We start from the raw sequence: 14,232 nt of genomic DNA on the forward strand, positions 1-14,232 counted from the left end.
TCTGCTCCTGACCAGCAGGAAACCTTTGCCAAAGAGTGTGCTTGACTGCACACTGCCCCCTTCACTAAAATAGTGCATAATACTGACCCCCCTCTACCCCCACTCCCATTTTCGGAGCAGTTCCTCAGAGCTCTCTGAAATGTCACCTTCCAGGCTATAGTTCCCATTTTGCCCACACTAAAACTTAACTCACAACTCTCTCACGGAGCATTTTAAAAATCAATACCCTTATCCAGCTGTTGGATAAACATCTAAGACCAGAGAACCTGAGTCCTGGCGCTTGAAAATGTGGCTCTGTGCGCTATCCTGGCAGAGTCTAAGTCAAAGAACGGGCGCACGCGGGCGGGGTGGGGCGGGAAGAAGAGCGTCCGCACAGTCAAGTCCTGTGCGGTCTCCCAGCCTGTGTGCAGAACAGGCGCTCCGGGAGGCGGAGGTGTCTGGCTGCGGGCGCGGGCCCTCAGTGGCCAGCCCGCCAGCGCTTCCACGCGGCTTTCAGGCCCCCAGCCCTGCGAGGCGCGGAGCCGGCGAGTCTGGCTCCCGAGGGCCGGAGGACCCAGCTCCCGCCGGGCTTTCCATTTTCTGTTTCTTTCCGGAGCTTCCTTCAACTTTGTATTCGGAGTCCCGGAGTTGGCAGGCCTTTGCCAGCGAAGCGGGCGACCTGGGCCAGGCGGCGGGGGCGCGCCCAAGGTGGGCGGCGGGCGGCCCGGGGCGGGGACTGGAGCGCGGCTGGCCCGGCCCGTCCTCCCCTCGGCTTCCTGCGCGCTCCCCGTGGCCGGCGCCCGGTACATGGAGGCGGCCGAGGAGCTTACACCCGGGCCGGGAGCCCGGGCGCTCAGCCCGGAGCGCCACGCGCCGCGCTGTCTGCGGCTGGCCGACCTCCGGCGGGAGCTGCGGGCGCTCCTGTTCCTGGCGGGCCCCGCGGTGAGTAGGGGGCCTCACCGGGGGCTGGTCCCGGGGGCGGGGGTCCCCGGGCGCAGAGCTAGCGGGAGGGGGCGGGCGGGCGCGCGCGGGGCCACGGTCCTGGGAGCCTGGAGGCGGGCAGGTCCCGGCGCCTCCGCGTGCGCCCGGGCCGCGCTGGCCGCCCTGCGCGGCTGGACAGCTAGGGAGCAGAACCAGCCGCGTCCAATCTCCCGCTCCGGAGCCTTCTCTGGTTGAGGGCTCCCGAGGAGCAGGCAGAAGCCACCAGAACCGCAAAACACTGCGGAGAACACCGAAAACTAGCCGTCGATTCTGGCCGTGAACGTGCGTCTCTGGAGTAACTCCAGGTGGGGAGCGGTGTCTTTTAGACCCACATCTTCAGGACCATTTCTTCGTTGCGTAAATCAGCCTCTGCCCAAGGAAACTGGCGGCATCCTGCCCCACACGCCCTCCCTCCAATTCTTGTGTTTAAAACGTTTTTGATGTGGTTCTCTTTGGGGCTGAGGTTTTTTTTTTCTCCATTATCATCGTCAGTTTAGGACTCTTTCTGTGTTTTCTATTTAAAGGTAATTAGAATTTTGAAACCACAACACCCACAAAACAGAATCTCATCATTGTTCTGCCAGTCTGGGTGATTTTCAAATCAACAGGGTAGGGGAGCCCTTTCTTCAGACAAGAAGAACCTGGGATGGTTCTAAGGGGAGAATAAGCTTTTGGACTGGAGAAGGGAATGGTTCCCCACTCCAGTATTATTGCCTGGAGAGTCCCATGGACAGAGGGGCCTGGTGGGCTACAGTCCACGGGGTCACAAAGAGTCAGACACAACTGAGTGACTAACACACAAGCTGTTGGACTCTGGGTGATGAGACATTCTGCACCTGCAGAGGCTGAGGCAGACAGGAGTGACATGTTTGTGGGATCCTGGGATGCCCATTGTGTTGTACCGGGTGGCATGGATGAGACCGGGAGAAAGCCATGGCTTGAAAATCCATGTAGCGGGGAGCTGTTGGCAGCCAGAGGGAAAAGAACACCTGGTTAGGAATCTTACTTGTGGGTCCAGTTCTCTGCTTTGACCTCAGAAGGGAGGTTAGGAAACGGCTATGTGAACCTGAGTCGGCTGGTAACCTCTTCCAGCTTCTGTTAATCCATCCATAAAATGCGGATAATAATACCATGCTTGGCCCAACATTATCTCACAGGTTACTATGAGAAAGGTCTCTGTAAGGCTTCCCAAGTGGCTCAGCAGTAAAGAATCTGCCTGCCAATGCAGGAGACGTGGGTTCAATCCCTGGGTTGGGAAGATTCCCTAAAGGAGGAAATGGCAAGCCACTCCAGTATTCTTGCCTGGGAAATCCCATGGACAGAGGAGCCTGGGTCCATGAGGTCACAGAATAGGACACGACTTGAGCAACTAAACACGCAAAGCTGCTATTGCTCTGCTAAGTCACTTCAGTTGTGTCCAACTTGCCACTCCATGGACCATAGGCTGCCAGGCTCCTCTGTCCCCGGGATTTCCCAGGCAAGAACACTGGAGAGGGTTGCCATTTCCTTCCCCAGAGGATCTTCCTGACCAGGGATCGAAACCTTATCTCTTATGTCTCCTACATTGGCAGGTGAGTTCTTTATCACTAACACCACCTGGGAAGCCCCCCAAAAATGAATAACTAAACAAGTTAGCCTCTGAGATGCAGCTGCTCCCAGGGCAGGCCCCTGTCTCTGCTGGCCCCCAGAATCACCCAGTCCCCTTGATGGATCTGTCGGTCTGCAGGGATGGTGAGCACATGGCTGACATGCAGCCCCCCCCTTTCTCTCTGTACACCTGTGTGTGTGTGCCTGTGATGATGTTAATTATAAGCGTAATCTATGTTCCTTGTAGAAAAAACAAAACCGAGACAAATGAAAGGAAAAATCTCTGAAATGATCTGAGATAACCGGAGAGTTGGGAAATGTTCCTTGCAGCCGTTTGTGGGACTGTTTCTGTCTGACTGCTTTACGCAGTCGGGTCGTAGAGTTCTGACACCTGTTTAATTGGTCATGGGTTGTATATGGGCCCCTCTTGGTCCGTCTCTGTCTCTGTTCCCCTCTCCTCTGGGTTTTCTGTTTCCTGGGGGCATGAGGCAGGGGAGAGGCGCCCCTCATTGCCTGCTCAGGGTCCCCCTCTTCGCTTTCTGAGGGCCCACCATCCATTAGGTAGGACCTTGGTCTGAGGCTCCTCTCTCTGCTTTTCTGTCTCCCGTTCACCCTATCCCTTCCAGGCCTCTCATATCAACACTGACCCATGAGGATCCAATGTAGGAATCAGGTTGAGGGATTAGGATTTACCACACCTGCAGTGAGCTTTAAATGAGGGCTGTAAAGAGAGAATAATGCAGAACACAAAGGCAAGCGTGAGATGAGCTGTGCACATCTGAACAGAGGCTGGGCCACATTTTCCTTTAAAGATTTAGGTAAACTGTGCGTTTGTTGGGGCAGGAAGGCAGTTGTTGAAGTTACCTGGCCTTAGGCATTTCAGCTGAGCTTTCTCCTCGTCATTAGCTTCTCTTCACCAGACTGAACTGTCAGTCCTGAAGAATAATCTCAAAGAGGGATTGCGTGCTCCTCAGGGACACAGGCTGTGCAGTGCATTGGTGAGGATAGAAAAGATCTGGGGTAGCCAGGCCCAGACAGAGGGCACTGGTTTCCATCTCCATGGAAACAGGCTCACCCAGGAGAGAGTTGAGAGGGTCTAGGGCTGAAGGACAAAGACTAGTGACAACGCCCCCCAAGCAGAAGGGCATCTGAGAGACTGGCTTCCTGCCCACGAACCTGCAGGCTGATCTCTGACTGTTACCCTGTAGGTGGGGAATGAGGAGCCGGGGGTGTTCAGTGACCTTATGTAAAATGTCGCAGGAGCAGACTTGCTGGAGGCAGAAAATAACCTTGGCCGAAGGTGGTAGCTTCTTGGCAGTCCAGTGGTTAGGACTCTGAGCTTTCACTGCCAAGGGCCCAGTTTCAGTCCCTGGTCAGGGAACTAAGATCCCACAAATCCAACTGCCCCCTGCCCTCACATTTTCCCAGCCCCAGCCATCCCTCACACCCCACCCCATCCTGCCTGGAACGTTCTCCCAGACAGGCCCCCTTCACTTGCCTGCTCACCAGCCAGGTTGCGGCAGAAACTTCTGTGACTCCTGGGTTCCTGTGTTGTCTGCAGTGCCCGTCTTGTGTGATCCGCTGTGTTGCTCCGTGTTGAACATCTTTCCCTGTGATGCCCTGGGTTCCCTGGGGTGGGGCTGGAGCCATGGATCACCTTACTCAGATCCATGGTCCTGTGCTTGGCCTGTACTCTGTGCTCCGAAGGAGTGGACGAGAATTGACCTTCTTTTTTTTTTTTTCAATTTCAAATTTATTTATTTAATATAAATTTATTTATTTTAATTGGAGGCTAATTGCTTTACAATATTGTATTGGTTTTGCCATACATCAACATGAATCCACCACGGGTGTACATGTGTTCCCCATCATGAACCCCACTCCCACCTCCCTCCCCATCCCATCCCTCTGGGTCATCACAGCGCACCAGCCCCGAGTACCCTGTATCATGCATCGAATCTGGACTGGCGATTCGTTTCACATATGATAATATACATGTTTCAAAGCCATTCTCCCAAATCATCCCACCCTCGCCCTCTCCCACAGAGTCCAAAAGACTGTTCTATACATCTGTGTCTCTTTTGCTGTCTCGCATACAGGGTTATCGTTACCATCTTTCTAAATTCTATATATATGTATTATACTGTATTGGTATTTTTCTTTCTGGCTTCACTCTGTATAGTAGGCTCCAGTTTCATCCACCTCATTAGAACTGATTCAAATGTATTCTTTTTAATGGCTGAATAATACTCCCTTGTGTATATGTACCACAGCTTTCTTATCCATTCGTCTGCTGATGGACATCTAGGTTGCTTCCATGTCCTGGCTACTATAAACAGTGCTGTGATGAACATTGGGGTACACGTGTCTCTTCCAATTCTGGTTTCCTTGGTGCGTATGCCCAGCAGTGGGATTGCTGGATCATATGGCAGTTCTATTTCCAGTTTTTTAAGGAATCTCCACACTGTTCTCCATAGTGGCTGTACTAGTTTGCATTCCCACCAACAGTGTAAGAGGGTTCCCTTTTCTCCACACCCTCTCCAGCATTTATTGCTTGTAGACTTTTGGATAGCAGCCATTCTGACTGGCATGAGATGGTACCTCACTGTAGTTTTGATTTGCATTTCTCTGATAATGAGTGATGTTGAGCATCTTTTCATGTGTTTGTTAGCCATCTGTATGTCTTCTTTGGAGAAATGTCTGTTTAGTTCTTTAGCCCATTTTTTGATTGGGTAGTTTATTTTTCTGTAATTGAGCTATAGGAGTTGCTTGTATATTTTTGAGATTAATTCTTTGTCAGTTGCTTCGTTTGCTATTATTTTCTCTCATTCTGAAGGCTGTCTTTTCACCTTGCTTATAGTTTCCTTTGTTGTGCAGAAGCTTTTAATTTTAATTAGTTTGTTTAATTTTGCTTTTATTTCCAATATTCTGGGAGGTGGGTCATAGAGGATCCTGCTGTGGTTTATGTTGGAGAGTGTTTTGCCTATGTTATCCTCTAGGAGTTTTATAGTTTCTAGTCTTATGTTTAGATCTTTAATCCATTTTGAGTTTATTTTTGTGTATGGTGTTAGAAAGTGTTCTAGTTTCATTCTTTTACAAGTGGTTGACCAGTTTTCCCAGCACCACTTGTTAAAGAGATTGTCTTTTCTCCATTGTATATTCTTGCCTCTTTTGTCAAAGATAAGGTGTCCATAGGTGCATGGATTTATCTGGGCTTTCTATTTTGTTCCATTGATCTATATTTCTGTCTTTGTGCCAGTACCATACTGTCTTGATAACTGTGGCTTTGTAGTAGAGCCTGAAGTCAGGCAGGATGATTCCTCCAGTTCCATTCTTCTTTCTCAAGATTGCTTTGGCTATTTGAGGTTTTTTTGTATTTCCATACAAATTGTGAAAGTATTTGTTCTAGCTCTGTGAAAAATACCATTGGTAGTTTGATAGGGAGTGCATTAAATCTATAGATTGCTTTGGGTAGTATACTCATTTTCACTATACTGGAGAATCGACCTTCTGAGAGTCAGGTGATTGGGTCCTGACTGCGCTTCTGACCTGGCTGTGTGACTGGGGGCTGGGTGTCCAGCTTGCCCCCCTGCCTGCACTTACCTCGGTTATGTGCACCCAGTGACCTGGCATCCTGCCAGGCTGACCTTTGCTGCTGATGCTGACCTTCCTGGCATCTCTGGATGGGGCGAGGATGGACCCTTGGGGACTGGGCTGGTACGGCACACCAGGCAGGCTCACACCCGCTGTCCTTCTGGTATCCAGCCCCAGAGGGCACTCTCCCAAAGCCTCCTAGCCAGAAAACGAGGGTCTCCATGACAGGAGGCAGAGACATGCACAGACAGCCCGGCCATCTCTCTTGTCCACTTACCCCTGTCTGAACCCCAGGCAGGAGTCCTTGAGGTGCTGGGGGAACAACCTGTGGGCCCAGCAGCAAGCCCTGTAGGTTCTGTAGGTCTGGTCCTTGACAGCCCCCTCTTGATTGGACAAGTATAGCGGGGTGCGGGGGGGGAGTATGCTGAAAAACAGATCCCTCAGCCCATGGACATCTGGACTCTGTCGCTTGAAGTGGGACTGGGCATGAGTCTTCTGACCAACACCCTTGGGTGATCTCAGGTGTGTGGTTAGCAAATGTGAACTCTGGAGCCAGGACCCCATCTGCCCCTGAGGCTGGGGTGTGGGAAGTCTGGCCATCCAAGGACTGCACCACTGGAATGACCCACCTTCAACCCAACAGTTGAGTGGATTAGCTCTGCATAAGACATGGGTTTGATTCCTGGGTCAGGAAGATCCCCTAGAGGAGGAAATGGCAATGCATTCCAGTATTCTTGCCTGGGAAATCCCATGGACAGACGAGCCTGGCAGGCTATAGTCTATAGGGTCACAAAGAGTCAGACACGACTGAGCACACACACACACACACATACATGCACACACACACACACATGCACTCATGGATTATCTCAGCTAGATTTCCCAGCCTCTGCTCTGAGAGGGTCAGCTGATCCCACCCGTGCACTAGGCATTCACCCTAAGAAAATGTCTGGCCCCACCCAAGTAAGAAAGACATTCTGTGCAGTGTGATTTGTATCAGCAAAACCTGGGAAGCAGCCCAGAGACCTGACCATGGAGGAGACAAGTGCATTTTCCTGTGAAGCCACAGAAACAGTTTACATGTGGCCTGCGGAGTGACCGGACATTGTGTTAAGGAAATATTGAAGTCTGATGAAAAAGGGGAAAACAGAGCTATGACTATCATTTGCAACAGTTTATGACAGTTCAGTTCAGTCACTCAGTCATGTCCAACTCTTTGTGACCCCATGAACTGCAGCACGCCAGGCTTCCCTGTCCATCACCAACTCCCAGAGCTTGCTCAAATTCCTGTCCATTGTTGAGTCAGTGATTCCATCCAACCATCTCATCCTCTATTGTCCCCTTCTCCTCCTGCCTTCAATCTTTCCCAGCATCAGGGTCTTTTCCAATGAGTCAGTTCTTTGCATCAGGTGGCCAAAGGATTGGAGTGTCAGCTTCAGCATCAGTCCTTCCAAGGAATATTCAGGACTGATTTCCTTTAGGATGGACTGGTTTGATCTCCTTGCTGTCCAAGGGACTCTCAAGAGTCTTCTCCAACACCACAGTTCAAAAGCATCAGTTCTTCAGCGCTCAACTTTCTTTATGGTCCAACTCTCACATCCATGCATGACTACTGGAAAAACCATAGCTTTGACTAGATGGACCTTTGTTGGCAAAGTAATGTCTCTGCTTTTTAATATGCTGTTTAGGTTGGTCATAGCTTTTCTTCCAAGGAGCAAGTGTCCTTTAATTTCATGGCTGCAGTCACCATCTGCAGTGATTTTGGAGCCCCCCAAAATAAAGTTTCTCACTGTTTCTATTGTTTCCCCATCTATTTGCCATGAAGTGATGGGACCAGATGCCATGATCTTAGTTTTCTGAATGTTGAGCTTTAAGCCAACTTTTTCACTCTCCTCTTTCACTTTCATCAAGAGGCTTTTTAGTTCCTCTTCACTTTCTGCCATACGGGTGGTGTCATCTGCATATTTGAGGTTATTGATATTTCTCCTGGCAATCTTGATTCCAGCTTGTGCTTCATCCAGTCCAGCATTTCTCATGATGTACTCTGCATATAAGTTAAATAAGCAGGTGACTGTATACAGCCTTGACGTACTCCTTTCCCGATTTGGAACCAGTCCATTTTTCCATGTCCGGTTCTAACTGTTGCTTCTTGACCTGCATATAGATTTCTCAGGAGGCAGGTAAGGTGGTCTAGTATTCCCATCTCTTGAAGAATTTTCCACAGTTTGTGGTGAACCACACAGTCAAAGGCTTTGGCATAGTCAATAAAGCAAAAGTAGATGTAGTTTAGGCACAAAAAGGCTTAAAAAAAACCCGAAAAGATTGATAGTGATGCTGAATATACCCAAATAAGGGCCCTGTGCCCTTTAAAGTTAATATAAATTCACAATCAAAGAGACACCAACTCTGTGAATGAAACCACAGAATATCTGTGGGGTGGGGACAGCACTTAGTCATGGCCAGTTCCTGGGAACAGGCCTACGGGGGCCCCTGGTTCTGACTTCAGGGTCTACAGAATTGGGTTTTTCATATCAACCTTTTTCAAAATTTCTATTTATTTTTGGCTGTGCTGGGTCTTCATTGCTGTGTGGGCTTTTCTCTAGCATTCTGGGTGGGGGCTTCTCTCTAGTTGCAGTGTGAAACTTTGGTCTCTGCAGTGGGGGAAGCAGGAACTGGGTTGAGGTCTGGAATTCCATGTGGAGATGTATGCATCCTCGCCGCCGCACATGCATGCACACGCACGCACACGTGCACACACGGCTGAGAGCAGGCCTCTCAAGGTCTGTCGATCTGGGTCCACCTGTGGAGATGCACCTGTCTGTCTCCAGGTGCAGGGAGGGAAATCAGGCGGTAATCTGTACCGTCACCAGCAGGGCCAGGTCTGATGCCCACATGGCAATCTTGGGTGGTTGCGGCGCTAGCCGATGGCAGTGTGGGTCGACAGAGGTGAGGACGAGGGTCACTGGGAGCCTTGCCTGAGCTCACCGGAGGAGCTTTCGTCCTCGAAGGACTGAACGGCAGCAGTGCTGGCTGGACCTGCACAAGCTCCCTGAGCCCCGGGTGTGCACTCTGAAAGGGGCGTGTGGGGCCGACGGGCTTCCTGGGAAGTCCTGCACCTCCCGGGTCTGGCAGGTCACAGAAGGTAGTTTTAAATTAACCTGAGGAGATAAGTCAGTGTCCAGAGGTGAGGCAGGAAGTTCTGGAATGGTGAGGGAGAATGAGTCCGTGTTCCTCAAGCTGCATTTGCCCTCATATTGGAGGCTTTGTGGAATCTGAGATGCTTGGCAGACTGATGATGATTCGCTCCATCATTCCAGACCCTACTGGCCTTCCATTGAGGTAGCCTCAGGTCCGCCTCAGGAGTTCCTCTCTGTGGACTGTTCTGCTGGCCGTTGAAAGCTGTTCTCTTCAGCCCTCAGGAGGAATCTGAAATAACAATGGGGTCATCCCAGGAGGCAGCCTCTAGAAATTTCAGGGAAAATAGGCATGCAGTCTACGGTATGAGAATCTACAGTGAAAAATAAATTTTAAAAGTTGGAAGTTCTCAGAAACATGATACTGGTGGTAGCAAATGAACTTGCATATTTTTCAAGAAGTCCACCCGAGGCTGCTTGTTTGCCTGTGAGAGCTGGCGGAGGCTCCGTGCAAGCCAGACCTCCTTACCTCTGGTCCGAGCCCACCGGGGAGGGTGGGGTCACCTGGGAGGCCTGCCCCTTCCTTCCACTGCCATGGCGGCCTTCGCCTGCAGCTTCGTGTTTTCTGTCTCTTCCCAGTTCCTGGCCCAGTTGATGGTGTTCCTCATCGGTTTTGTGAGCTCTGTGTTCTGTGGGCACCTGGGGAAGCTGGAGCTGGACGCTGTCACACTGGCAATTGCTGTACGTACGGGGCTGGCCAGCTGAGAGCTAGGAAGCCATCTGTGTGTTCATTTGCTTCTGTGGCTCTTACAGATGATCAGAGTTTCAGAGCTTCAGGGAAGACACATACGTGTCTGAATCTCTCACTGTTGGAGGCCACTGGTCTGAAAGGGGTTTCACTGGACTAACCTTCAGGTGTGGGCAGGGCTGGGACCGTGTTTCCATCCTCAGCCTACCTCTCCTTCCCCAGGGAGCTGCCCCAGGTATGTGTCTCCTCAGGTGCCAGGCTCCGGAGGGGGCATCTTTGGAGGGCCAGAATTCTGTCTGCCACGCCAGCTAGTCTGCCATCCCTGGAGCTCTGGCTCCCACCCTGACCCCACAGCTGGAAGTAGGGAATTGTTCACCAGTAGAAACCCTCCCCCCTCCCCCAGCTCTTGATTTGTCTCTTATCCCGAGATGCCAAAATATGAAACCCTGGGTGCCCGGGTCCAAACCTGAAACTGGGAGGAGGGACTTCCCTGGTAGTCCAGTGGTTAAGAATCTGCCTTTCAGGGCAGGGGACATGGGCTGGATCCTTGGTGGGGATCCCTTGTTGTTCCGCAACAAAGACCCAGCTCAGCCTACCGCCCCCCCCCACCCCGAATAATAATAAAACTTTAAAAAATTTAAATAATAAAAATTAAAAAAATCAGGAGGCACCAGTCCTCTCTGTACCCCAGACGTGAGCCCCACAGCCACAGAGAGGCATCATTGCCCTCAGCCGTGGTTGCTGGCTTGGGGGCCCTGCCAGCCTGTTCACTTGGGCCAGCAGATGTTTCGCTGAAGTTCTTGCCTCAGGTGTGTCCTCTGAAATGCCCGCATCGGCCTCCCACACCTGGTCCATCGGGCATTTGAACTTGCCACCTCTGAGCCTGCAAGGTGCTCTGAACCATCCCCAGGGGCTCGTGGATTGCTTTGCTTTCAGGGAGCAGTGTGGACAACCCTGGTTTAATTATCCTTTTTGGTCTCTGATGTTTGGATATTTGGGGAACTCAGCAAGCTTCCTGCAGATCCTTCTTGGCCACAGAAGTGCAGGAAAGCTGGTGCTTCTGGGCTGGGCCTGGCGGGGACTGCTGTCCCTGGTGCCTCCTGCAGACTCAGGGGGTAGCAGGTGGAGGCAGGCAGGGCCTCAGACTTCCCTGGTTTGGGGATGCTGTGGATGCTGGGAGTCATGAGTCTTGGCTCTGAGACTTGTTCCTGCTCTCGCAGAGTCCTTCAGGGCGTTGTGTGGGTCATCTTTGGTCACTAGCAAGTGGGCTCACCCAGGACTGCTCTGTGCCATGCCGCAGGCCCCTTAAGAAGGGTTCATGGTCCTCGGAACCTGGGAAAAAGGTGCCCAAGACCTGGGGAACAAATGCCTAAGAAGGACTAATGCAGTGTTGGCACCACGGCCTTGAATGTCCTTTCCTCCCAACACTGTGTCTGTCCTTTAATTCAGGGCACGGGGAGGTCTGTGCACAGGCTCCGGGCGGAGTGCTGAGGGCTCTGGGGCTCTGACGGGCAGAGGGGGAACCTGCCCCCAGCCTCCTCCCTGCTTTGTTCCCAGGTAGTCAACGTTACTGGTGTCTCAGTGGGGTTTGGCTTGTCTTCTGCGTGTGACACGCTCATCTCCCAGGTGAGTGGCAGCCCCAGGTCAGGCCACTCCCCCGCCCCGCCCCAGTTGGAGGGTGGAGTCCCCCAGGGCAAACCCTTGCCACATTTCTCAGCTCTCCTGCTGGCTCCAAAGTGTGGCCACAGGTCTCTCTGTTCTGGGAAGTGGCGTTTTTCTGCAAGACTGCCCTACTGCTACGTCTTGACAGATAGGGGATGTTTTGTAAAAGTCCCTTTTATCACTTCCAGCATTGTGGAGCTTGGTATGTCCAGGGGTCCTCAAACGGGCGTGTGTGTCAGAGTCACTTGGGGGCCCCCCACCAGCCATAAGCCCGAAGAACCAGGTCTCGGGTTTGGGGTGGGGAATGTCCTGACTGGTTGTGTATGCCGGTCCCAGTGGCTAATTTCAAGCTGCCCAAGATGTCACTGAGCTGGCTGGGGAGGGCTGTGCATGGTGGGTTTTGTAAGCAATGGGAGCTGGCTCCAGTGCCCACCCCCCATCCCCAAGTTTCTGCATCAGTAGGTCTGGGGAGGGGGAGGCCCAGGACATCATATTTCTAATCACTTTCCAGGTGAGGCCACCCTGACTGCACATTAGGATTACATGGACATGGGGAGATTTTACAAATTATTGGTGTCTGGGACCTACTCTGGACCAGTTAAGTCCAGACTTATCTTTATCAAGCCCCTGTCATCAATGATTTAAAAATGTTCCCCAAATTAAACATCCATTTATGATAAAAACTCTTCAGAAAATAGGCACAGAAGGAACATACCTCAATATAATAAAGACCATACAGAAAAAGACCCTGGTGCTGGGAAAGGTTGAAGTCAAGAGAAGGGGGCAGCAGAGGATGAGATGGTTAGATAACATCACTGACTCAATGACATGAGTTTGCACAAACTCCAGGAGATGGTGAAGGACAGGAAAGCCTGGTGTGTTGCAGTCCATGGGGTTGCAAAGAGTCAGACAAGACCGAGTGACCAAACAACAATGATAAGGTCACAGCTAACATACTCAATGGTGAAAAGCTGAAACCTTTTCCTCTAAGATCAGGAATCAGACAAGGATGCCCTCTTGCTCCACTTTTATTCAACATAATATTGGAAGTCCCAGCCATAGCAATCAGAGAAGAAAAAGAAATACAAGAAATCCCAATTGGAAAGGAAGAAGTAAAACTGTCACTGTTTACAGATGACATGATGCTATAGAAAATCCTAAAGATGCCACCAGAAAGCACCTGGAGCTCATCAATAAATTTGGTAAAGTTCTAGGACACAAAATTAATATGCAGAAACCTGTTGTGTTTCTATACCCTAACAATGAAATATCAGCGATATAAGAAATGTTCCTTAGGTGATTCTGATGAGCAGCCACGTTTGAGAACCACTGATATCTAAAATGTAGCAGTCTCTGGGGCCATCTGTCTCTCTATGGGGCGTGATTGGAGGCCTCTGGGGGACAGTGAGGGTGCCGTTTCTGTGTTAATGTGTTGGTTTTGACTGTGCACCCAGACATTTGGGAGCCAGAACAAGAAGCACGTGGGGGTCATCCTGCAGCGGGGCGTGCTGGTGCTGCTGCTCTGCTGTCTTCCCTGCTGGGCGCTCTTCCTCAACACCCAGCTCATCTTGCTGCTCTTCAGGCAGGACCCGGCCGTGTCCAGGTGAGATGGGCCACCTGCCCGGCAGGATGGGTCCATCCCAGTAGAAAGATGGTGCCGGCCAGGTTCAGGCTCTTGGGGGTTCCCAAGGCCAGGGACAGACCATGCACGAGGAGCAGGTTAAGCTGTCCTCAGCTGACTCTCCATACCTGGCCCATGGGATAACATACCTGGTCCTCATTTGGGTAACTTTCAGGTAAATAGTTCTGGGTGAAATATGATCTGCAAACACCCTCCACGTGAAATGGTGGTTCATGGTGTTGATTCCCGGTTTTGTGATTCTTGGCCCTGGTCAATATTAAAATCACCTGAATGCTTTTAAAGCCCACTGCTGGGGAATTCCCTGGTGGTGCAGCAGTTAGGACTCTGTGCTTTCACTGCCAAGGGCCCAGGTTCGATTCCTGGTTGGGGAACTGAGATCCTGAAAGCTGCATGGCGTGGCATTGGAGAAGGAAATGGCAACCCACTCCAGTATTCTTGCCTGGAGAATCCCAGGGACGGGGGAGCCTGGTGGGCTGCCGTCTATGGGGTCACACAGAGTCGGACACGACTGACGTGACTTAGCAGCAGCAGCAGCATGGTGTGGCAGAAAAAAAAAAAAAAAAAAAACAACGCCCTCCCCTCCTCTGGTGCCCTCCCCCAGCATGTTGTTCTTTTCATTTGTTTGTTAAAATATTTACTTATTTGGCTGCATACAAGATCTTTGATCTTGGTTGCCACCTGTGGGATCTTTAGTTGCAGGATCTAGTTCCCTGACCAGGGATCGAACCTGGGCCCCCTGTGTTGGGAGCACAGAGTCTTAGCTACTGGATCACCAGGGAAGTCCCTAGCATTCTGGTTTAATTGGCCTGGGGTGCAGCCTGGGCGTCCATGTCTTTCAAAGCTCTCCTAGATGATTCTAAAATGTGACACAAGGTTTGAGAGCCGCTGGTTTAGTTGATAAAGAC

The 14,232-nt window shown here is 51.2% G+C and overlaps 1 protein-coding gene across 6 annotated transcripts in view; it reads left to right on the plus strand.

Moving 5' to 3' along the window:
• Positions 1-389: 389 nt before the first annotated feature.
• SLC47A1 (solute carrier family 47 member 1) overlaps positions 390-14,232 on the plus strand; it is a 30,511-nt gene continuing 16,668 nt past the window's right edge. The window contains exons 1-4 of one of the 6 annotated variants that reach the window (XM_044939175.2): positions 390-921; positions 9,915-10,016; positions 11,581-11,649; positions 13,140-13,288. In XM_044939175.2, coding sequence (XP_044795110.2) covers positions 787-921; positions 9,915-10,016; positions 11,581-11,649; positions 13,140-13,288 — 455 coding nt within the window. In that variant the 5' untranslated portion in view covers positions 390-786. Of the gene's footprint in view, positions 922-1,106; positions 1,266-3,270; positions 3,366-9,914; positions 10,017-11,580; positions 11,650-13,139; positions 13,289-14,232 lie in introns of those variants that run through there. The other 5 variants (XM_025280487.3, XM_025280488.3, XM_044939174.2 and 2 more) reach the window with 5 other exon arrangements.

Source organism: Bubalus bubalis, chromosome 3, assembly GCF_019923935.1.
Source record: "Bubalus bubalis isolate 160015118507 breed Murrah chromosome 3, NDDB_SH_1, whole genome shotgun sequence".
NCBI classification, from domain to species: Eukaryota; Metazoa; Chordata; class Mammalia; order Artiodactyla; family Bovidae; genus Bubalus; species Bubalus bubalis.